Source organism: Phytophthora sojae (genome assembly GCF_000149755.1).
Source record: "Phytophthora sojae unplaced genomic scaffold PHYSOscaffold_1, whole genome shotgun sequence".
NCBI classification, from domain to species: Eukaryota; Oomycota; class Peronosporomycetes; order Peronosporales; family Peronosporaceae; genus Phytophthora; species Phytophthora sojae.
Window position 1 is genome coordinate 3,267,303 of NW_009258115.1, and position 22,542 is coordinate 3,289,844.

The 22,542-nt window shown below is 53.2% G+C and overlaps 6 protein-coding genes across 6 annotated transcripts; 4 read left to right on the plus strand and 2 right to left on the minus strand.

The window, feature by feature from the left end:
- Positions 1-576: 576 nt before the first annotated feature.
- Positions 577-6,799, minus strand: PHYSODRAFT_321246 (hypothetical protein; the record flags this gene model as incomplete). Its single annotated transcript, XM_009516423.1, has 7 exons — positions 577-678; positions 914-1,591; positions 1,789-2,524; positions 2,634-4,789; positions 5,507-5,617; positions 5,674-6,037; positions 6,279-6,799. The coding sequence occupies 7 exons, from the start codon at positions 6,797-6,799 to the stop codon at positions 577-579; spliced, it is 4,668 nt and encodes a 1,555-aa protein (XP_009514718.1).
- A 731-nt stretch (positions 6,800-7,530) lies between these two features.
- On the plus strand, positions 7,531-7,947 carry PHYSODRAFT_456333 (hypothetical protein; the record flags this gene model as incomplete). The annotated part of the gene is made up of 1 exon (XM_009516424.1): positions 7,531-7,947. A coding segment is annotated over one exon (417 nt), but the record flags the coding sequence as incomplete, so codon positions are not given.
- Positions 7,946-9,302, minus strand: PHYSODRAFT_538988 (hypothetical protein; the record flags this gene model as incomplete). The annotated part of the gene is made up of 1 exon (XM_009516425.1): positions 7,946-9,302. The coding sequence occupies one exon, from the start codon at positions 9,297-9,299 to the stop codon at positions 8,028-8,030; it is 1,272 nt and encodes a 423-aa protein (XP_009514720.1). The 3' UTR covers positions 7,946-8,027.
- A 4,949-nt stretch (positions 9,303-14,251) lies between these two features.
- On the plus strand, positions 14,252-15,397 carry PHYSODRAFT_321250 (hypothetical protein; the record flags this gene model as incomplete). Its single annotated transcript, XM_009516426.1, has 4 exons — positions 14,252-14,399; positions 14,435-14,888; positions 14,960-15,257; positions 15,332-15,397. 4 exons carry the CDS (start codon positions 14,252-14,254, stop codon positions 15,395-15,397), a joined length of 966 nt encoding a protein of 321 aa, XP_009514721.1.
- A 747-nt stretch (positions 15,398-16,144) lies between these two features.
- PHYSODRAFT_474965 (hypothetical protein) lies at positions 16,145-16,840 on the plus strand (the record flags this gene model as incomplete). The annotated part of the gene is made up of 1 exon (XM_009516427.1): positions 16,145-16,840. One exon carries the CDS (start codon positions 16,145-16,147, stop codon positions 16,838-16,840), a length of 696 nt encoding a protein of 231 aa, XP_009514722.1.
- A 271-nt stretch (positions 16,841-17,111) lies between these two features.
- On the plus strand, positions 17,112-21,418 carry PHYSODRAFT_343599 (hypothetical protein; the record flags this gene model as incomplete). The annotated part of the gene is made up of 5 exons (XM_009516428.1): positions 17,112-17,441; positions 17,533-17,760; positions 17,817-18,029; positions 18,112-18,213; positions 20,210-21,418. The coding sequence occupies 5 exons, from the start codon at positions 17,112-17,114 to the stop codon at positions 21,416-21,418; spliced, it is 2,082 nt and encodes a 693-aa protein (XP_009514723.1).
- Between the last annotated feature and the right edge of the window lie 1,124 nt (positions 21,419-22,542).

Consider the following 22,542-nt stretch of genomic DNA (forward strand, 5'->3'; position numbering starts at 1 on the left):
TGCTGCTTCTTTATCAAATGTTTTCTGTTTTAGTCGATACAAAACCTTTTCACCGACCTCGAACTCGTTTTCAATCCTCTCGGCTTCAGCCTGGTTGTGGACTAGTTCAGATTCAATTACCTTACATTTAGCTTCGTTGGGGGTCATACCAATCGTCCGATGGGTCGTGCTATTGTAGTTCTCAATAACAGCAGCTATGAGCTTCTGGGTTAGTCGCTTTGGTTCGATTTTGACAAGGCGCTGCTTCAGAGTTCTATTGAAGCGTTCAATTATACCCTTTTTGGCGTGATCTCCAGGCTCATTGTTGAAATGGTCAATTTTCTTAGTTTTGAATAATTTCTGAGCCTGTTGGTTCATGAATTCTGAACCATTATCGGTTGTGAGAATGTCAACCTTATGGAGGCGGACAAAACCCCTAATTGCTGCTAGTACGGTCGGGCCAGTTTTGTTGGTTAGTAGTTTTGCGTGGCCTAGGCGAGAGTTGATGTTGATCGCAGTCAAGATTGGTCTTTTCTCCCAAAACGCCAAGTCCATCTGCCACGAATTGGGGTTAGTCGATGTGATTTTGAACCCATCCTATCGCTTCTTCTGCTCCTGAAATCGCTGAATATCGCTCTGGTTTGAGTACCGTTCCTTGACGATTTTCATCGTAATCTTCGGCTCCAGTTCTTTAGCCTTCTGGTATAAGGCTTGGGCACCCACATAGCCCGTTTTGGGGTCATAGTATAATTTGGACAACAGCTGATCCATCGCTCTATATGGTTATAAAACAAAAAAATCCCCTGCCAGGTAGTTGCTTATATGTCGAGCGGTTCGGTGGTGATACCATCCGCAAGTACACGACGCTTATCATAATAGTAGTTTAGAGCTGTTTTAGTCTGGGTGTACGTAATGATTGACTTACTCTCCTTACTGAGTCTAACCCCTTGTTGGTGCCCTGTAGGGTGATGCGATCGCGAACAACTGATTCAAAGCCATCTGGGTTGAGGACGTCACCATTGCGGCCACCACTCTGCTGGACTCCCTTCGCTGAAACCTTGACCTTGTAAGATTCGTCTGGTAGGTAGCAAATGTAGTTCTTAGAGGACAATGATACCATAGCATCACCAGACCACTCATCCTTGAACAAACCTGGCGTTCGGCGATCAAACTGAGCCATCTCTTCGCTATAATCACGTGGGAACCACTCGTACTTATGCTGCTGAAAATGCTCACGAAGCTCGGGCTTGATACACTCAACGAATGGCTTCTCACAGCTGAACGCAATATAAGCTGAGTCTGTGTCCATTTCTTGGTACTGGAATTCCGAACGGTCGAAGTAGAAGTCAATGCAATCATAGTAGAATTGCAACATACGGAGCTTAGCGAGCTGATAGATTGCAATCGATAGATGAATTGGGTTCTTATTAATGAGCTTTCGCTTCTTCATAGTGAATTCACATGAATCATTCAGCTCTTCCATTCCATGGAAGGTGAAGTGCTCAATCTTGGCCTTGATTGCCTTATCGTCCGACTCATACCTGACCTCCTTGTGCTTGCTCATGTCCATGCCAGATCGACCAAACGCACTATTACCAACCAGTTTCATCATCTCAGCAATCATAGCCTTATTATTGCTACCCTCACTAAGCGTTTTCAGCTTAGTCAACAAGTCTAGAACCAAATGAATCTTAGGATTGGTTGTCGATTCATTCATGAATCTATCGATAATGAGCGCATCAAATGATTTAGGGTTCGTAATGATTATTTTCAACTCTTGGACTAAATACCCATATCAGAGTCAGATACCTTCTCAATAATGATCTTACAGATGGATTTAACATTTTCATCACCCTCTCGTCGCGCGCTCGATACGGCTTCCATGAATGGTGCAAATGCCTTGTGAGAGCTAGCCTTGATGAAGCTGTAAGTCTTGGTGATCTCCATACCATGAGAAATGTACCATTTGAGTAGCGGTGCATAAATGAGGATCTTCTCACCAAAGTAGCTCCCGATGAGCTTGCGAGCCGGCTTTGCTCGGCTTTGCTTGCGCTCCTCGTTGTACTCGAACATGTGCTGACCGATGACACTCTGATCGCTGCAGTCGATAAGGGTGTTCTTGAAAATTGGGGTCATTTCACTGAAGTAGGGTTTGAGGTGCTCTGGTGTACGGATATCACACTCGAGGAAGCCAAAGATCTTGTCATATACAATATCATCGACGATCCCTGTGTATGCTTCGATGGTAGTCAACCGTCCACATGGCATCTCATTACCAAGAGCCCACAAATACAGAGCATTAGCATCGTAGCCGATGATCTTTTTGCAGATCCTACCCCCTCGAATCTTGGTCTCGTTGCGTTTCGCGTATCTGTTGAAGATGATAGAAGGACCACCAGCAATGTTCGCCTTCATCTTGGTGTAGATGTCCTTCTCCTCTCTATCGATACTGTACACCAACCTGTCTGAGTTGAATTCAAGTAGCTTCTTGTGGCGGAGGCCCTTTAGCGACATGTTCTTGCGAGCAACGTTGCATCCCACACAGCTGATCAAGATATTACCATCGATGTGTCCGAGCTTCTTATTGATTATTGATTCGGTCAGCCGAGGCAGTATCAGCTGTGAGTTGCTTGTAGCATAGCCCACACAGGTACTTTTGTCGCTCTAGCAAGTCGTTGAGGTGTTCTAGCGTCATATTGAATTCACGATCGGCATCAGCATCCTGGGTCTTATATCCACTTAAGCGACTAGAGGGAAAGTCAAACGCTTCAGCAGGCTCCTTACTTGGTTGCTGGAGGTTGTTGAAGCACGTCTGATACATGACTTTCTCAGAGAGACCAGGTAGCGACACACCATCAGTGAACATATCAAGTTCGAAACGTTTGAATAGTTCTCGCTGGGCTTTGATGGCCTTGATGAAGGGTACTACATCGAGGTTGTTGTACCAAATGAGTAGATCCTTGATTGACTTCATGCCATAGTGTTCCCAGACGTACTGTACTCGCACATAGTCCTCATCGCTGATGCTAGTGCTACAAAGAGCACTGTCGAACGCCGACTTAGGAGGGACTTCCGGCTGACTGAGTACGTCAAATGAAGTAATGTACTCGTACGGGAAGATGCCTTTTCCTAGGCCACAGACGCATCGAATCTTGTCATCACACTTGCACTCACCGAGATATGTCGACAAGTACTTTGCATAGCTGGTGCCTGCCGGAACATAGTTGCTAATGTCAAGCATTTTCATGTCTGATGTGGCGATGCACATATAGCCAGGGTTCTTGATGACTGATGTGATGTTGTCAGTACCGATGACTGCAAACAGGTCCGCCTTGATAAGATTGATGTCGTATCGTCCAGAGTTGAATCCGAGTACTGGTACCTGATCAATGCACTGCTTCAGGTTTCCATAGTCAGAGCGCTTCTTACCGAATGTGAGCTTGCTGTGGAGATCGAAGAAACTAGCAAAATCTCCGTTCTGAATCCAAGCTTTGACATCTTCCATCTTGTACGTCTTACCCAAGTCTAGGCCAGGAACCTCAGCGTCAGTCAAACCATGGACGTTGATGATCTTGTGTAGCAAAGTCTCATACTTCGAGACGTTGTACCGCTGAATCTTAGCCGCAACTTCCTCGATGTACTGGAACATATCCTTGAGCAACTCCTTTGGATCATCGCTGACAAAGCATCGCACCTCCTCAGTCAAGCTGTTGGCTACGGAAACAGACACAGGGATGTGTTCGTTTGTGAAGATAGTATTCTCTCCGTGTTTGACACCCGTAGGCTTGAGGATAGCCTCAAAATCATATACAATGAGGTGATCGATGTAATGGTCAGCATCCTCGATGGAGTACTTAGTCAGTATGGAACGAATGCTATTCGGAGCGGGTTGGTAGATGGTTGGCTGAGCTGGGAACGATTCGATGTTCACGAGTTCACACAGGTTCTTGGTGTGGTTGCGTAGCTTATCAGAGCTGACAAACACCATCTCACACTTAGAGCATTGGTACTTCTGCTGGAGCATATCAATGTTCGTGATGTAGAGAGCGTGATTCTCGTGCGACAGGATGTTGATCGAATCATAGTCCTTGTCCGAGTGGCGAATGCATTCAACCTTGCCCGTCTCAACATCCATGGTGAAGACGTTGATGTTCAGCTTGAAGCACTCCTCAAGCTCATCGAATTGGAGAATATCGATAGGTTTGAGATTGCGGAACAGACCCAGAGTGTAGGTGATCTCCTTGTACGAACAGTACTGCTTGAAGGCTTGTTTCACCAGAGCCTGGATTCTGCGTGGATCCTTCTTCGCCCCCTCCTGCTTGTGATAAGCAATGCAGTGGAAGACACACTTGTTATTCGTCTTGGGGAAGTTGATGACGTGCTTGTTATCGCGGATCACCTTAGGAATGACAGCCTCACTATCGCCCAGCGCATGGTCGCGCTGGTAGATATAGATTTTGAAGCCAGTAATACCCTTCACCATGTACCCGGATCTGGGGTAGTTGAGCTTGTCAGCCAACTCCATGGAGCGAATCTCCGAGATCACCTTCTTACGAATATCAGCCTTGCTGTTGATAGCCACAGGAGTGCTAAATACAGATGTGTTGCTAATATTCGGGTGGAAGTAGCGAGTCTCGCTGTCATCGGTTCTGCTGACAAGCTTGTATCCAAGAGCGATGTTGACCTTGAAGGCAGACTTCTGGGTTGCAAGCACGTTCTCAAGCTTGTCGTAGAAGTCAGCAGGCTGGATTCCCTCATATAGGTGCGACTCCATGTGTTTGCCTTGGTAGAAGCGGTACTTACTGTCTTCCTTGAAATCAGCAGCCAAATTCTTTTGGAGCTTGCCTAGACTGATCTTGTACTGCTTCGCTACCAATTTTTGGTTGATGGGGTGGGAAATGTTGCTAATGTATACCATGCGCCCCGTCTTGCCACGTACCTTAATACGGTAGCTGCTACCCCATCGGATTGGGTTAATATTTAATCTCTTAAGACCTTCAAGCTCGTATGCGAACATTGCTATATATCGGTGGCTATATTATTCTCCGAAAAAACGACTTTATAATATTGGGTCTTGTATCAGGATTGACTTTATATCATAGGCGACATTTTATCCGAGGAAAAAAAATTAATTAATTAAGTTCGACTTCACCATCAATACGTTCGGTTTTGGGTTTACGCTTGCGAGCTCGAATCTGGTCTCTGTTCTTGTCATCGTTGTCTTTTTGATAAGATAAACGGGCTTCGCGTGTGCGCTGGTAGTAGCGCTTCTGCGCTGCTTTGATTCGTTCCTTGCTAGCTTGGTATTGCTCAGGAGAGTACGCCATCTTTGTATATTACTAACTTTATATTTATCAGGATCAAAGTATGACAAGAAATCAAATACTACTTCGAAGTATTTAACTCGGGAGCCACATTATTCCATTCAATCGACCGCAGGAGTCATATCCCAAAAGCTTCTCCAACGCTCCGCATTATCGTCGTGCTTCCACCTCATGCACAAACAAAATGTTTCTGGATCCTCCACGTGAACAAACGTCATCATGAGCGGATCGTTCGTCGTGGTTGATCCTGCTTTCAAACGACTGAAAACGCGATCTGTGCACTGAGCATCCAGAACCTTCACGAAGACCTCGACCTACACGCAAATGTCAGTAAACTTACACACACCAGAACTACGCGCTCACACAGTACCTTGCGTCTGTTGCCAATGGATTGATTCTCTTCAACAGATCCGGGTAGCATGTTGACGATGGGAACCTCAATGCTCATACCGTCGAACCAACCATGCATATCGCGAGAAAGCGCAAGCCTGTTGTTTGAGTCGCGATCGTACTTGGCGAATTCCCGTTTGTGGTCTCTGCTTTGCTTTCTCGACACCAAATGGCAGCTTTCTGCCTTGCCGTACGGTAGGAAGAACTTCTCGTGCTCAATCCGCTGAAAACGAAACTCGTCAGTCGATGAGTCCAGATTCGAAACGCTTGTAGTCAACGATATCGATGAAACTGTTTTGAGGAGATTCCGAATCGTCTGGAACGTAGTCGCAGTAGAAGACGCGCTGGAGATCAGTAGACACAGCGTTAGCTGGTGCAACACGCGTCTCAACAACCTGGTTAGTTAACGGAGAGCCCAGCGTTTGTGGCCCAGTCCTTAAGTCAGTTTCGAACAGCAAAGCAGCATCTTCTATAAAAGAAACAGAGTTAGCCCTCAATGAAGCAGTATTACGATGCAGCGACAGCATATAGAAGCACGTACTTGTCTCGAATAAAACATGAAAACACAATTTCTTGTCTTCATACCAAAACGCGACATTCTTGTTGCCGATGCAGCGCGTAGGATCGTAGTATCCAATGCGTAACGTCGCCATCCAGTACAGTTTGCAGCGAATTCCTTTCGTGATCAACGCGTTTTCAACGGATCCAGTGACAAGCCACAATCCAGTTTGTGCGTGTTCTTGCTCCGGAACCACCACCAGCACGTGGATCTGACCGGTAGAGGGTGGAGGCATCTCGTTCTTCTCGAACAACCAGTGCTGCAAAGTCTTCGTCGCCTTCATCTTCTCTCCATCGATCAACGCTTGAATGTCCTCATGAATCTTTCCGTCCTCCAGATCCAGCGCAGCTTGGTCGTCGTCTGGCAGCCACGCGCCGCGGCCCTCGTCTTTCTTCGCCAGGAAGAGCTGCAGCTCGTCAGCAGGGAACTGGTACATCTTCTTCGCCTTGATCGCGTCCTTCAAGTCTCCCACCGACTGACCCGCGTCAATGTCCACAGGAAACGCACTGCCCGCCGCACCAACGATCGCACAGAAGAGCTTCACCATCTTTCCTCGAGCCGAGAATTTCTGGCGTACTTAAGCGAACATGAAGGTGTGTGACATAGATTTTCAACCAATGATGAGACGCCACGTCGCGCTGGTCCGAACTACTAGTAAAATCTGCCGGCGTAATGTTCTATTGGTTTTATCAATATAGTTTGAACGAGCGGTCCCGAAACGCCCTAAGATCCAAAAGACGTGGCTCTCGCTATAAAGTGGGCGTCGTCAAATCAACGTCTATTAGACCTGACCGGTTCAGGTTCTAAAACTACCCTCATATCGAAAAGACGTGTCCTCGTGCTGTCCCGAAAGAAGGTTTCAGGAATGTTCTCGGTGGTAAATTACGGTAAGGAAAAAAACTGCCGGCGTAATGTTCCATGACCCACTACTAACGCACACTAGACGAACAACGAACCCCGGAGACCCCCTTGGACAGCTCGAGAAACAAAGACTCAGCAAAGATTCAGCCGCTGACAAATGCTGGTCATACCGTGTCCGATAGAAGGGAAGCCTCTCCAGTTGGACCTTTCATTCGTGGCTGCAGCCTGACTACGAATACGACACTGTTCAAGAAGGCCTTCAGTCGAGCTGTACAACCAGTGAGCTTACTTCCTGCCAACAAAAGCCGCGAGAAGAAAGGGGGCGATTCAGACGACGAACGGTTGTTCAAGCACCGTGGAGTCGAAATGCATGGCACAACGGGCGTTTCGATCGATGGCATTCTCATCCCTCAAAGAGATCAAGCTCGAATCCTTGAGCAAACGCTGCAGTTGCTCTTCGGAGCCGAGGTGCTGCTCTTCGTTGAGTACGTCGAAATGTTCGTGCCGGTCTTATATTCCGCCTTGATCGGCGGACTCTGGAATCTACCCAACGCCAAGTACAACGTGATTCTGATGAACATGTCGTACGATGCCATGGTTCGTGAAGTGGTGACGTCGCTCGGGTACGGTTTGCTGGAAGTCGTGTCCTTTGTGCTCGTGTACTTTTTCCTGATGAAGCGGTACGGCATCTCGGCGCTGTACCAGCTCGCGTTTTTGCTCGAGTCCTACACTATGACACTGCAGGGCAAGCTCGTCGCTACCTTTGTTATTATTATGAACTCGACCACCATCCACCAGGGAATAGACCCTACTTTTAAGTTCGACTGGGACGCACTTCTCAAGACGCCTAATCATTAAGCATTTACCCAATATAAGGAATGATTCAATACAGTACGCACACTCGCGCGAGAGGGTTATGGACGATGGGACTCCAGCAGTTCGAGCACAGCTTGGCATTTCCGTTGTCGCGCGAGCTTGACTCCGTGGGCAACGTTGCAGCTTTGCGGTCGGTTGTGGATGAGGAAATCGACCACCTGCACATGCCCACGCAGAGAGGCTTCGTTGAAGGCTCTCGCAGTGCACCCTTCTGCGCGGTTCTCGTGTAGAAAGCGCACGACATCCACGTGGCCCCACAGCGCCGCGTAGTCCATTGCGTCTGTCGTGCAGCCTTCTTGTCTGTGCTCATGAAGAAACTTCACCACATCGAGATGCCCCTTCGCGGCAGCTCGATCCATAGCTTGTGTGGTGCAGCCTTCCTCCCGGTTTCCATGCAGGTACTTTACAATGTCCAAGAACCCACCTGCCGCCGCGTTGTCCATCGCCTTGGTCGTGCACGACAGCTCAGGGGCGTGCGTATTTAGGTACACTACCACATCAAGCTGTCCCTTAAGCGCCGCCTCCTGCATGGGTACGGCACGACTAGCTTCGGTGTATCTCTGCGGCGCATGCTCGTGCAGATGCTGGACAATGTCCAAGGCCCCCGCAGCGATGGCCTCGGACATGGCGCTCTTGACGAAGCCTTCGCCCTTGGCGGTCAAGTACCTTACCGAATCCATGTCTCCGGCCGCACAGGCGTGCACCAGCGTGTAGGACGGTCGCTTATCCGTGCCTTCTTCATATAGAAAGCGGAGCATCTCCGTCTGCCGGCGCTGGTAGGCCACGACCTTTGCCTCCGCCGTGGGGGAGTCTTGGTTGCGACGGAGGATGTCCCTCACGGCCTGCAGGTCGTTATTCTCCGCCGCCCAGCTCGCGGCGCGACCCGACCACTTCTCCGACCGGTGCTGCACCAGGAAGCGCACCACGTCCTCGTGCTGAGCGTCCAGCGCGCCGTCCAGCGCCCTGCTGGTGCAGCCCTCGCGTCGGTGCTCGTGCAGGAAGCGCACCACGTCCAGCCGCCCGCGACGAGCGGCGCCGTCCATGGCGTCGGTGGAGAAGCCCTCAGCGTCGAAGCGGTGCAGCAGCTGCAGCATGCGCAGCTGGCCCTCAACGGCGACGGCGTCGACCAGCCCCGCGGCGCACGGGCCGTCACGCGTGGCCAGCAGCACCGTCACCACATCGGCCAGCTCGTCGGCCAGCGCCTCGCGCAGCGTCCAGGTGAAGGAGAAGACTCGTCCCAGCGCGTCCAGCGGCAGCCTGGCCGCCGCCAAGGCGCGCAGCTCCGCCTCCGCCTTGGGCTGCCTTGCCATGATCACTCGAAGTTGCAAGTGACCAACACTCCTGCGCGATTTTTTTGAAAACGAAAGTCTACATGTACCCATGTGTACCCTTGGATACAAACATCCAGTGTAAACGATTTTCACAAATTTAGAGTGCGCCAACCGAGTCCGCATTCCGCGCCAAAACCCAGGACGAGCGTGGCGATGGCCGGTGACGACGCAGCAGACGCAGTGGAAGGTGCCGCGGCGCCGCCGCCGCCGCCGGGCATGGACACGACACCTGAGGCGAAAACAAGCGAGGTGAATGAGCCAACTGAGCCGACCGAGTCGCAGACGCCAACGCCGGCGTCTCCCGCGCCCCGAAGCGCGGCCGCTGCTGTCTCCGCCCCAGTGACGCCCGCCACGCCCGGGGCGGCTCCTTCTCCGCCCATGAAGCGGCTGATGATCACCAAGATGCAGCTGGAGAACTTCAAGTCGTACGCCGGGAAGGTGGAGATCGGGCCCTTCCACAAGTGCTTCAGCGCCGTGGTGGGCCCCAACGGCAGCGGCAAGTCGAACGTCATCGACGCGCTGCTCTTCGTCTTCGGCAAGCGCGCGTCCAAGCTGCGACTCAAGAAGGTCTCGGAGCTCGTGCACCGCTCCGCGGGCTTCCCGGACCTGGACATGGCCACGGTCTCCGTCTTCTTCCAGGAGATCATCGACACGGACGGCCCCGAGGCCGCTGCAGTGGACGACAATGAGGCGAACTACACGGTCGTGCCTAACTCGCAGTTCAGCGTCACGCGCACGGCCACCAAGAGCAATGTCAGCAAGTACTACGTCAACGACAGACCCAGCAACTTCACGCGCGTCACGGAGCTGCTGCAAGACAAGGGCATCGACCTGGACAACAACCGCTTTCTCATCCTGCAGGGAGAAGTAGAACAGATTGCTATGATGAAGAGCAAGGGTGCCGAGGGAACCAACGAGGACGGCCTGCTCGAGTACCTCGAAGACATCATCGGCTCCAACGTCTACGTGGAACCCACGGAGCGGGTCTGGGAGGAAGTGGAGCAGTGCAACGAGGTCCGCGGAGACAAGGTGAACCGCGTCAAACTTGTGGAGAAGGAGAAAGCGCATCTCGAGGGACCGCGCGCTGAGGCACTCGAGTATCTGCGCAAGGAAAAGGAAGTGTACATGAAGACGAATATTCTGTACCAGTTGTGGATCCAGGAGGCGTCCAAAAATCGTGAGTTGTGTGAGACGAAGCGCGACGAGCTGCAGGCCAAGTACAAGGCCGAGCTCGCTCGCATGGAGAAAAATCGCGAGGAGCTGCAGGCCGTTGAAGCCGTCTACCACCGCGTGAAGAGTGAGCACGATGAAGTAGCCAAACAGCTTGACGAGACCAAGGCCGAGTACGCTGACTTTGAGAAGCAGGATGTGAAGTTGCGCGAAGAGCTCAAGTACGCCAAGGAACGCCAAAAGGAGCTACAGGCATCGCAGAAGAAGGAGCTGAAGAAGCAGAAGAACATCGAGCAAAAGGTGCAAGAGAACGAGGAGCTAGTGCCGCAGCTGGAGAAGGAGGTGGAAAAGCTGCAGGCCAAGCTCAAGAAGCAGGAGCAGGTGCTAGAAGGTATTCTCGAGAGCCACAAGGCAGAAACTGCCAAGCTGCGGAGTACGATGGAAAGCATCCAGCAGGATATGGAGCCCTTTCAAACCGAGATGAATGCTTTGCGGTCGGTAATTGATACCACGGAGACGGAGATCCAGCTAGTAGAAGAACCTGTGACAAACGCCAAGAAGGCCCTTGAAGCCAATGCGTGCGGCATCATTGAAGCGGAAGCGAATTTGCGTGGGCTCGAAGAAGACCAGAGTGAAAAGCGCGAGAAGCTAGAGAAGATGAAGGACCGCATCGGTGCTGCCCAGCAAGAGTTGGACGACGTCAAGAGCAGGGAGGGCAGTGTCGCTGAAAAGTACCGCGAAGCACGCACGAAAGCTGAAGAGGCTTCTGGCGCGGTCCAGTCGCATGCAACTCGAAACCGCATGCTGCGGGAACTTCTTGACGCGTCCAAACCGGGTAAGCCGCTGGAAAATGCTGGGCTATTCGGCCGTCTGGGCGACCTCGGTGCGATTGATGGCAAGTATGATGTTGCTATTTCAACTGCGTGCGGTGCTCTAAACAATCTCGTGGTGGAGACGACGTCGGGGGCACAAGCGTGCGTTGCTTATCTACGCAAACACAACTTGGGACGCACGACGTTCCTGATCTTGGAGCAGCTGGGCTACCTGAAGTCGAAGTACTCCCAGACCTTTCATGATGTGACTGCTCCTTCCGGACATGTGGCGCCACGGTTATTCGACCTAGTGAAAGTGAACGATGAAAAATATTTGCCGGCATTTTACTACGCTCTGCGCGACACACTGGTGGCTAAGGACCTGGACGAAGCTTCTGCGATCGCTTATCAAGGACGCCAGTGCAAGTACCGTGTTGTCACGCTGGATGGACAACTAGTGGAGATGTCTGGTGCTATGTCCGGTGGTGGTAAACGAGCTCGCAGTGGAGGTATGTCCAGTACGCTCGCCAGCGGCTTAAGCGAAGACGAGATTCGGGCTCTGCAAGATGAGGCATCGTCCTTGCGAGAAGAGCTGGGGCAAATTCGTGACGAGAAGGCGTCGCTTGAAAAAGAACTGTCCCACATCACCCGCAAAATTGACCAGTACGAGAACGAGTTGCCGAAGATCGAGTTGGACGTCAGCGCCACGAAGACACGTCTGAAAGATTTCAAGAAGAATACGAGCGTCCTGGAAAAGCAAACGACACTATCTCCGGAAGCCAAGAAGCAAATTGCGAAGCTCAACGAAACGAAGAGTGCAAAGGAGGCCGAGTACAAAAGCACAAAGTTGAAAGTGGACAAAATGGCAGCAAAGCTCGCCAAAATGAAAGAGCAAATTCTCGATGTGGGTGGTGAAAAGCTGCGCAAGGAGCAGGATGTGGCTAAAAAGATCACGAAGCAAATTGCTGAGAAGACAAAGCAGATGACTAAGATTCGAGTCGACTTCAAGAGCAGCCAAAAGAACACCGAAAAGAATGAGCAGGCTCTGAAGAAAATTGAGGAGGATATCGAAGGAGCGAAGAAGAAGATCGAAGACACCCGCGAACAGATTACTGCGATGGAGGAGAAGGCCCTGGCGGTTCTCCAGAAATGCGAGTCGGTTCAAGAACAGGTTACTGCGAAAGAAAAGGAGCTTCGCAAGGACGAGGCGAAGTACAGAAAGCTGAAGAAGGAGTATGACGAAATGGCGAGTGCGGAAGTGGATCTGGCGAACAGTCTGGAAGACTGCGAAAAGATGCTGGAAGAAAACGGAAAGAAGGAGACGTACTGGAAGACCAAGCTTTCTTCGCTGCATGCTGCGTTCGTCACCGAGCAGGAACAGAATGCTGGCGTGTTCGAAGATGAACGGGAGTTGCCCGCCCGTAAGCGCCAGAAGAAGAGCAAGAGCGCTGACGAAGACGAGGATATGGGAGAGGAGCACAAGGATGACGACGAGGACGAGAACAGCGAAGAGGGAGAAGACGCTAACCTGGACGTGACGCTGGAGAAGCTCCCTATGTTGGACACCGTTGCGTTGTCTCGTTACAGCAAGGAAGAAATGAAGTACGAGATTTCCGTGCTAGAGCAGCAGCGCGATGAGCTGAAGGCAAACGTTAACATGGGTGCGCTGACAGAGTACAAGCAGAAGGAGGAGGAGTACAAGGCCCGTGTCCTGGAGTTGGAAGAATCGACGAAGCTCCGTGATGCAAAGCGGCACGAGTACGACGAGCTTCGTCGAAAGCGACTGGAGGAGTTCATGACGGGCTTCCGCACCATCACGCTAAAGCTTAAGGAGATGTATCAGATGATTACGCTTGGTGGTGATGCTGAGCTGGAGCTGGTGGATTCGCTGGACCCGTTCTCGGAGGGTGTCGTGTTCAGCGTGCGGCCCTCGAAGAAGAGCTGGAAAAACATCTCGAACTTGTCTGGTGGTGAGAAGACCCTCGCGTCGCTGGCGCTGGTGTTTGCGCTGCACCACTACAAGCCGACCCCCTTGTATGTAATGGACGAGATCGATGCTGCGCTCGACTTCAAGAATGTCTCGATTGTGGGCAACTACATCAAGCAGCGTACGCGCAACGCACAGTTCATCATTATATCGTTGCGCAACAACATGTTCGAGCTTGCAGATCGTCTTGTGGGCATCTACAAGACAAACGACGCCACCAAGAGTGTGACCATCAACCCGAAGATCTACGAGCAGGGCACCAGCAAGCCCGCAAATGCTACTGCGACGCCGAAAACTCCTAGCATGACTAGTCCCAAGAGCGGCCGCCGCTCCGCCAAGAAGGCACGGCGGTCTAGCCACCAGTCCGTGACATCCCCTGTCCCGCAGCAGAACGGATCGGCTACGAGCACGCCTTTGCAGGATCGAACGAACCGGTCGTAGTAGAACAGTAGCCTCACAGGACCCTGCCTCCGCCACACGTTTTTCATGCACTGTCGTAATGTGTAATGTATCAGCTTTGCGCCTTGGCAACACTTGACACCAAGAGGGGTGGCATTCTTCGCGGACCCTTGAGGTCGGAGCTGTAATATTTTCACAAGGTGCTAATAACTCGGAGTTTTGCAGGCTAGCGAGGTCACAAGAAGTGAATCGTTTAGTAAAAGGGAACCAACGTGAAGCCTTCACGGTGAAGCTACATGCACCGATACTACTGTATTTGTCACGAACTAAGAAGTTCGTTATCATGTACGATTCATTGAATGAAGTTTGGATGAGGTGAGCCAGCCCGGCGATTCTGAAATTAAGCTGGCGGTCAAAAGGGATTTGCAAGTCTCTACTAACGCGGACAGAGTACTGTACATACAACCACGTAGCTTATCAAATATCCAGTTGCGTCGACACAAGAGAACGCACCTTCCTCGTTTCCTCACTTTCCATTACGAGCGGTACATGAGAAGCAAACCATGATTAACGGCGTACCGATGGACGCAGCTTCCCTGGCAGCCATGGAGACATTCCTCCGGGAATACGAAGCGGCTGCAGAAGTCGACCAAGACACTTCGTTTTGCGCCCTCGGCGACAGCGGAACAAGCGGTGATGGCAGCTCGAGCGGTGGCAGCCCCTCGTTTCGTGACAATATTGACCAGGTGAGATCCAGAACGCGATGGCCTCCCAGCGGCGACTGCGATACATCAACAAGGTCAAGGCTGAAAGAGTGGCGCTAAAGCAGCAAGAACAAGCACTATCCGCCCAGTTACGCGACCTCCAGCAAGCTCAAACCGTAGCAAAGGCGAACGTGGTTGAAAATGTGGCACTTGGCGCCTGGAAAGCCGTCACAATTCGCCAAAGAGAGAGTCGACTCGAAGCCGAGGAACGGCGCCGAAAGCTCCGGCTCATCGTGGAACACCAGTCGAAGGTAATCCGTGAGATGAAAGACTTGCTGCTCAAGGTCACGCGCGTGCCGCACTGCCCAATTACTCCCTCTGATGGGCACTCGTTCGCATTATTCAGGGCGTTTGCGCGTGAGCTCAACGCGCTTCATGGCATGACCGACCAGGTCTGTAGTGGAGCCAACTTCAAGCCTTCTCCGTCGCCGCTCAAGTTCGGCTTGACACGCGAATGGAACCAAGCCATGACATTTCTGGAGAGCGCGGACTCGACGATCATCCCAGCAGCAGCGCGATGACATCGCTGATGCTGCACGACCCAAGAGGGGACCGCATCGAAGTCGACGGATCGGAGAACACCAGGGCCATGAAGCACCACTTCGACTATTCGCGCGAGTTGGGGGAGAGCGCGACCGTGACGAGCCACTCCGTGGTGAGGAGATACATCGAGGCTGATCGAGTCGTGTTCGTGTGGCGCGCGCTCACCGAAGGCCAGGGCGACTTTGAGGGTCTGTACACCGATGAAACCGCGTGGTATGTGCTGCGCCCGTCAGCAGCTAAGGACGAGGCGATGGTCGTGGAGGTCTTCACCCGACTCGTACCCGTTGGCTTCGAGCTGTCAGGCGCAGCAACCGGTTCATAGAGATCTTGGCGCAGGCGGACGAGGACGACGTCAACGCCATGACTCGGACGCTAGAAGGCATGCTTCTAGACCAGGCATAGTACTGTATCCAGTAGGAAGGAGACTGTATCGAATGCATTGCTCGCTTTCCTGCAATCCAATGCCGCCGGCCTTTCCTATGTGCTGTACACAAGGTCATTTATCAGAGACCGCGCTTGACCTGGATGCGTGCGGACGAGGAGCCGGTGGATGCGGCGGCGCTGGCGGCGCTGACGGAGTTTCTGCGCGAGTGCGAAACGCCCGTGGACGCGCAGCTCCAAGCTGATGCCACAGTCGGTCCTCCTGGTCTCCAGTTTACTGAGCATCACCCCATTATAGCGGAGACCGTCGACGCAGATGAAGCCAGCGAGACAACGGTCTCGAGCCTGAGCCCGAGCCCGAGCCCAGCCGAGAGACGACGCAAGCTCAAGAACGCGCAGGCCGCCAAGCGGCGACTGCGGTACCTCAAGAAGCTCAAGGTAGAGCGCAAGACGCTCAAGAAGCAGGAGGTGGAGCTGTCGGCGCAGCTCAAAGAGCTCCAGCAGGCCCACGCGAAGGAGAGGACGGCCAGGAACAAGAAGACGCTGACGCTCAGCGCGTGGAGAGCGACTGCCACGCGCCAGAAGGAGAGGCGGATGGAGGCCGAGGAGAAGCAGCGGCAACTCAAGATGGCCGTCGTCAACCAGTCCGCTCTGATCCACCGCATGAACCACTTGGTGCAGCAGCAGCGTCTGCTCAACAGCAGCGAGCACCAGGCGGCAAGCAGGGATCGCAAGGGCAAGGTGCTGCTACAGACCTTCGTGCGCGAGATGGACGCGCTGTATGCCAAGACCGACGATGTGATCGGGAAGGTGGACTTCGGCATGTCACCGCCCCTGACCTACGAGCTGACACGGAAGTGGAGCAAGGACAAGAGCTTCCTCGAGAGCGCGGACGCCACAGTGATCCCCTTCAGCTTCGAGCAAACGTGTCGCGCCGTGTCGTTGATGATACTCGCCCCCAGCTACAACGATGAGCTCGATGACCCGGACAACACGGCCATCAGAACGTATCGCCTCAACTTCTCGCGCGAGCTGGGGAACAGTGCGACTCTAGTAGTCTACAATGCGGTCAAGAGGTACGTGGAAAAGGACCGCGCGGTGTTTGTGTGGCGTGCACTGGCAGAAGGTCAGGGCGAGTTCGACGGGCTGCACACAGTCGAGACTGCGTGGTTTGTGGTCCGTCCGCTCACCGCAGCTGAGGCTGAAGCTAAAGCTGGAGAGACTGAAGCACGCCACACCAAGGGCAGTAGTGCCATGATTTTGGAGAGCTACACCCGCTTGGTGCCGGTTGGGTTTGGTAGGCCGTCCGATGACGACGCCCGCGCCAACAAGTTCATTAAAATTCTCGCCAAGGCGGACGAAGCAGACGTCAACGACATGAAGCAAATGCTGGGCAAACTGCTACTCGATGAAGCTCGGGCAAACCCACTAGGAAGATTATGGTGCAGTTTTGGGTCAGAGTGAACGCGACAATGAAGAAATTCTTACATCACTTGGCGGCTTCGTGGTGGCCATAGTGTGTGATTCCACATGTATAGAGTTAGTGCAAGACATACGATCACTCACGCATGATGCACTCACTCCTCACACCTGCTAAAGTTGCCCCCAACTTTGTGCGCATTGTCTCAAGATCCAGACACCACGCAAAGTTCTGTCCGCAGCGCTAGGCTAGAAATCCTCACCGCCGCAAGAACCACCTGCCACCGCACTTCCGAATCTAACCTCTGCACGCAAGATGGTGGATCAAGCAACACCCGACGCAGCCACCTTGGCAGCAGTGACGGCGTTCCTGCGCGACTGCGAGCTGTCCATCGACTGTCTTACTCAAGACGACAGCAGTCCTTCATGGTCCCCCGCAGCGGAGAATGGGAAGGCCAGAGGTTTTGAACGCAGAGATCAGTATCGCAGGAAGGTGGAAAACGAAAGGCAGATGCTGCAGCGACAAGAGCGTGAACTGTCGAGGATGCTGAAACGACTACAGGATGCCCGCTCCAGGGAGAAGCAGCAGGAGAAAGAGTCGTACACGATGGCGTTGAGTGTCGGCCTTGCGCCAGCAAGAGCTCCGGTCGCAAGCGGAAGAGCAGCAGCAACGCCTCAAATCGGCGGTGCTCCGTCAACAAGAACTCATTCGCGGGATGAATGCACTGCTATCACAGCAGCGTCTGGGCAGTAGTTTGGTGGGGACTGTATCCTCAGGAATGAACACTGGCTTGCTGTTCAAGACGTTCGTGGACGAACTAGACTCGTTGCACGCTCAGACTGACGCTGTGCTTTCAAACGCAGAAGTCAAGGTGTTGCAGCCAGAGTCGTACGCAGCCAAGCGGGGCTGGACTCAAGACGGAGATCTCCTGACACGGGCGGATGAGACCGAACTCCCCTTCGACGTAGAGCAGATCTCTTTGGCCATAACGCTGACTTTCCTCTCTGACCCCGACGGAAGTCACTACCGTGGAGAGATCGAGAACCCAGAGAATACGGCGGCTATAACGTATCGCCAATCTTCACGCTGGAGTCTGGAGACAGCGCAACGTTAGTCGTCTACACAGTGGTGCGGAGATATGTCGAAGCGGATCGCGTAGTGTTCATCTGGCGAGTCCTCAGTGAAGGACAGGGAGAGTTTGACGGCTTGTACGCGGATGAGCGCGCGTGGCTAGTGATTCGTCCATCCACCAAAGGGGAAAACTCGCTTGCGAGTCCTGTTCACGCGTTTGAAACCCGTCCATCTCAACGGACAGCCAGTCTCGAGTGACCCGCGTGGGAAGCGATTTATCAAGCTTCTGGTGATGATGGACGAGGAAGATCTAAACGACGTCACTCAAGCGTTGCAACGGCTGCTGGTTGGTGATCCTGTGGCCCTAGGAGGAGGAGGGGCATCATGATAAGAGTTGCTCTGAGTCGGGTACTCTCCAACAACTGAGTCTTTACCCATTGAGCCCACGCGTGGGCTCACTTCAAAACGCCGATACTATTGTTGTCTGGCCTATTTAGAGATACCCTTCCGCATATAAATAAACGAGATAGAGATCTGTTCAGCGCCTTTTGGCCGGCTTCAAACGGAGTCGTCTTCACGAAAAAATGTCCGGACAAAGATTTTGGTCGAGAAAATAGTGACCTGATCGCAACTTTTTGCTAAGTATGTTTTTAGAATCGGTGCTGGTATACTCGAGGTGTACCTCTACGTATAAGGGAAGGAATGCAAGCCGCACAGCGTTAAGCAAGTACTGCAGTAGTAGCAACAGCGGCTGAGATTGGGCCAAAAAATGACCTATTATAGCTGTTCGACATTTTGTTTCTTAGCCGTTCTAATGGTGGTAGGCGGTGAAACTTTGCAAGAGCCGACCACATGAACACTTCAAATACTGTGTAGACTTTATTGTAAGCACTACCAACTCGATAGAGCGTTACTGGGTCACTGATTTTCCCCCAAAGTCGGAATCCCTACAATTTCGTCATGGGTACAACAAGGTGACGCCTTATGGCTGTTGAAGGCTACAACCAGTTATGTCCCAACAGTGCATGCATCACGTGAATTCATTTAGCTTGCTGTGCTGTTGCTTCTGGGGGTCCGTGGCTAGTCACTTGTATTTCATTGTGCCATTTAGAGCTCTTTAGAATCAATTGCATTGCTTTGGAAAGCGAAAACGTCTTATCTACAACTATTGTTTTTGAGCCCACGCGTGGGATTTGGACCGAGCCCACCGGTGGGCTTTGAGGCTGGGTAATAAAGATTTAGCAGTGTTGTGTTCAAATGAGGAGCGCGAGCTCAACGGATCGTACTCTGCGGAGCACCCTTTTTCATTCATGAAAGTCTTGATTCTTGCGAAGAATGCTACAGTATTGAGAAGTCCGCGGAAGACGACCACCAATCTTCATACATTGGTGGTCGACATCCGGCCGATTCGCCGCCGCTGCGCTTCGAGCGAGTTCATTTGCACATCTCGGGATGTTGCAGGAGTTGAACATGTGCGAACTGTGAGATCCGCCGACTAAACATACGCGATACTCATCATTAGCCTTAAAATCGGAAGCAAGCGCTGCGGGATACTTGAGTCGAGAATCTTGACTCAAGAATCGTGAGGCCTTCCATGCGTGTAGCATGGAGCTCTTGCGTGGCCTTTGGTATATCGCCCGCTTGATGCAAGTAGCTCGGTTGACGATCCACATTTTGCAAGAAGTAATACAGTACTCTACGATCGGGTTGTATGTAAAGGAAGTTTGCAAGCTATTATAGACTGAAATTCGCAATGCAGTTTACGTTCATGTACACGTAATGCTGCAAGAAGCAAGAATACGCAAGAAGAGCGTACGAGAGAGGTTTAAAGAAAGATAGCCATCGATACCTGATTCTGTAGACAGTGATGTGAAGTCCGCTAACGTGGACGTCTTAATGACTTGACAGAGTCGTTGCTATGAATGGGGATTACTGTTCAAAATGAGTCATTAGGTCCTGCTAAAGTAATACAACGTACAGCAACCGATTGGTGCTGTTGCTCAAACGCTCATGCAGAATGACGATACATGTATATGGCTGCAGGGTGCGCTTGTCAAAGTGAGCGTCAAGTGATCGTCGTCCAAGTCGTCAATTTCGCTGTACACGTTATCTCCAATACAGATTTCGGTGTCATGCATCCATGCTTGCAAAATCCGGGGCAAACTCGTTTCTTGGACGCAACGATATCCAGTGCGACTGCTTACGAACCATTTGAAGTTTTGGAGACTAACCGCGTTTTTGAAGACCAAAATAACACTGTAGTGTATGCGGCTAAATCGCAATTCGTCCTTTGGTTCGTGAGCATCCTTTTCATTGGCGCGGTCGTCTCCATCTGTGCATAGGCCAAGTCGCAAAATACCGCACTCGCGAAATGGCAGGCGACGAGTCGTCGCGCGTTCCAACTCGAGTACGAGGCGTCGGTGCGTCTCGCGCCAGAGGAGGCTCAGCAACACGGCCCGTTGGTAAGGCTTCGAACAAAGCAGGGCACTTCGGGGGCATGTCTGGAGAGGAGCAGGCTCAAGGCCGCTGACCGACGCGATCGTTATCGCAAGAAGCTCCAGAACGAGCGGGAGACGCTGAAGCGGCAGGAGCGAGAGCTCTCGACCGAGCTCAAAGCGCTGCAGGAGGCCACGGCCAAGGCCAAAGAGGAGGAGAAGAAGGCCAATACTCTGGCGTTGAGCGCGTGGCGGGCGACCGCAGCGCGTCAGAAGGAAAAGCGACTGGAAGCGGAGAACCAGCAGCGACACCTCAAGGCTGCTGTGGCTCATCAAGCCGAGCTGATCCGGCAGATGAACGCGCTCTTGCTGCAACCCCTGGCGGTGGACAAGCCGTTCAAGAGCCTAGAAGCAGGGCCCAAAAGCCACACACTGTTCCGGACGTTCGTGGGTGAGCTCGACTCGCTGTACGCGAGGACCAACGACGTCATGACCGGCGTGAAATTCAAGCAGTGGCCGCCGGAGCGGTTCAGGTGGGCGCTGTCGTGGAACGAGACCAAGACCGCGCTCGAGGGGGCGAACGCGACCGTGATGCCGTTTACCGTCGAGCAGATCACGCGAACCATGTCAGTGTTGTTGTTATCGGGCGAGACCGGAAACCACTACACGGGGGAGATCGACGGCCCGGACAACACGGCAGCGCTATCGTACAACCTGCAGTACACGTTGCCATCCGGGGACAGCGCGAGTTTAACCATCTACAACGCCCTTCGGCGCTTCGTCGAGGTCGAGCGCGTGGTGTTTGTGTGGCGCGACCTTATCGAAGGACAGGGGGAGTTCGAGGACCTATACGCGAACGAGCACGCGTGGCTCGCGCTGCGGCCGTCGACGGACGAGGCTGGCCGTCCGACGACGATCTCGGAGAGCTGCGCGCAGGTGCATATCCTCGGGTTCAACGGGCCAGTGGAGGGCGGGGGCGCGCGCGGAGACCGATTCGTCGAGTTGCTGGCGCACGCCGACTCGGAAGACATGAAGGAGCTCCGCCAAGCGATGCGGCGGATGCTCCTGGACAGTGAGACCAACGATGAGGCCGACGTGCTCGAGTTGAAACTGTAGATAAAAGCTTTAGTTAGATCAATGGCCATGCATTCCTTTTACGTAGTTGACGTCGCGAGATATCATACCGGCGGACGCCATCAACCTCCAAATGCTTTGCCAGCATCATTTACCCCAGGCGACTCAACATCGATCCCTTCAGACCGAACATAAACTAGAACGAAGCAGAGGAAGAAGATGGAAGACAAGCAGCAGATGGACGAGACGCTGGCGGCCGTGACGCAGTTCCTGAGCGAGTACGAGGCGCCCGCCGTCGCTGTGGCGGACGCGGCGCCGATCCCCGCCGTGGACGAGCTGCTGCTCGCGAGCCAACTGCTCGTAACGGAGACCGAGGCGTCCCTGGCTCAGGCCTCCGTCGACCTGCACGAGGCCGAAGCGCCGCCGACCGACGAGAACGCGTCGGAGGACAGCGACCGCAGCGCGGCGGCGCAGCAGCAGTCGAAGGCCGAGAGGAGACGCAAGATCACCAACGCGCAGGCGGCCAAGCGCCGCGTCAAGTACCTCCGGCGCGTCAAGGACAAGCGCGAGACGTTGAAGCGCCAGGTGCGCGAGCTCTCGGACGAGTTGGAGCGCAGGAAGGTCGCCCAGCAGCGGGCCAAGCAGGAGGCCGAAAGGGCCGACGCGCTGACGCTCAGTGTGTGGCGGGCCACGTGCGTCCGCCAGAAGGAGCGGCGACTCGAGTCCGAGGGGCAGCAGCGGCGGCTCAAGGCCGCGGTCATCAGTCGCGCCCAGCTCATTCACCAGATGCACTCGCTGCTGCAGCACCGCATGGCCAGCAGCCAGCTCGAGAGCTTGTTGTCGCTCGAGGGCCCGTCCTCGGGCTGGGAGAAGAAGGGCACGGCGCTCTTTAAGACGTTCGTGCACGAGCTGGACGCCATCTACGCGCAGACAAACGAGGTGATCGAGACTTTGGACGTTAAGTTCTCGTGCTCGCTCATGTACAAGCGCACGTGGAAGTGGAACCAGGGCATGACGTTCCTCGAGAGCGCGGACGCCACCGTCATCCCGTTCGGCTTCGAGCAGGCGCGGCATGCCGTCTCTTTCGCCATGCTGTCGGATCCCAGAGAGAATCCGCACAGCGAGGGGATCGAGGACCCGGAGAACACGACGGCTTCGACGTATCG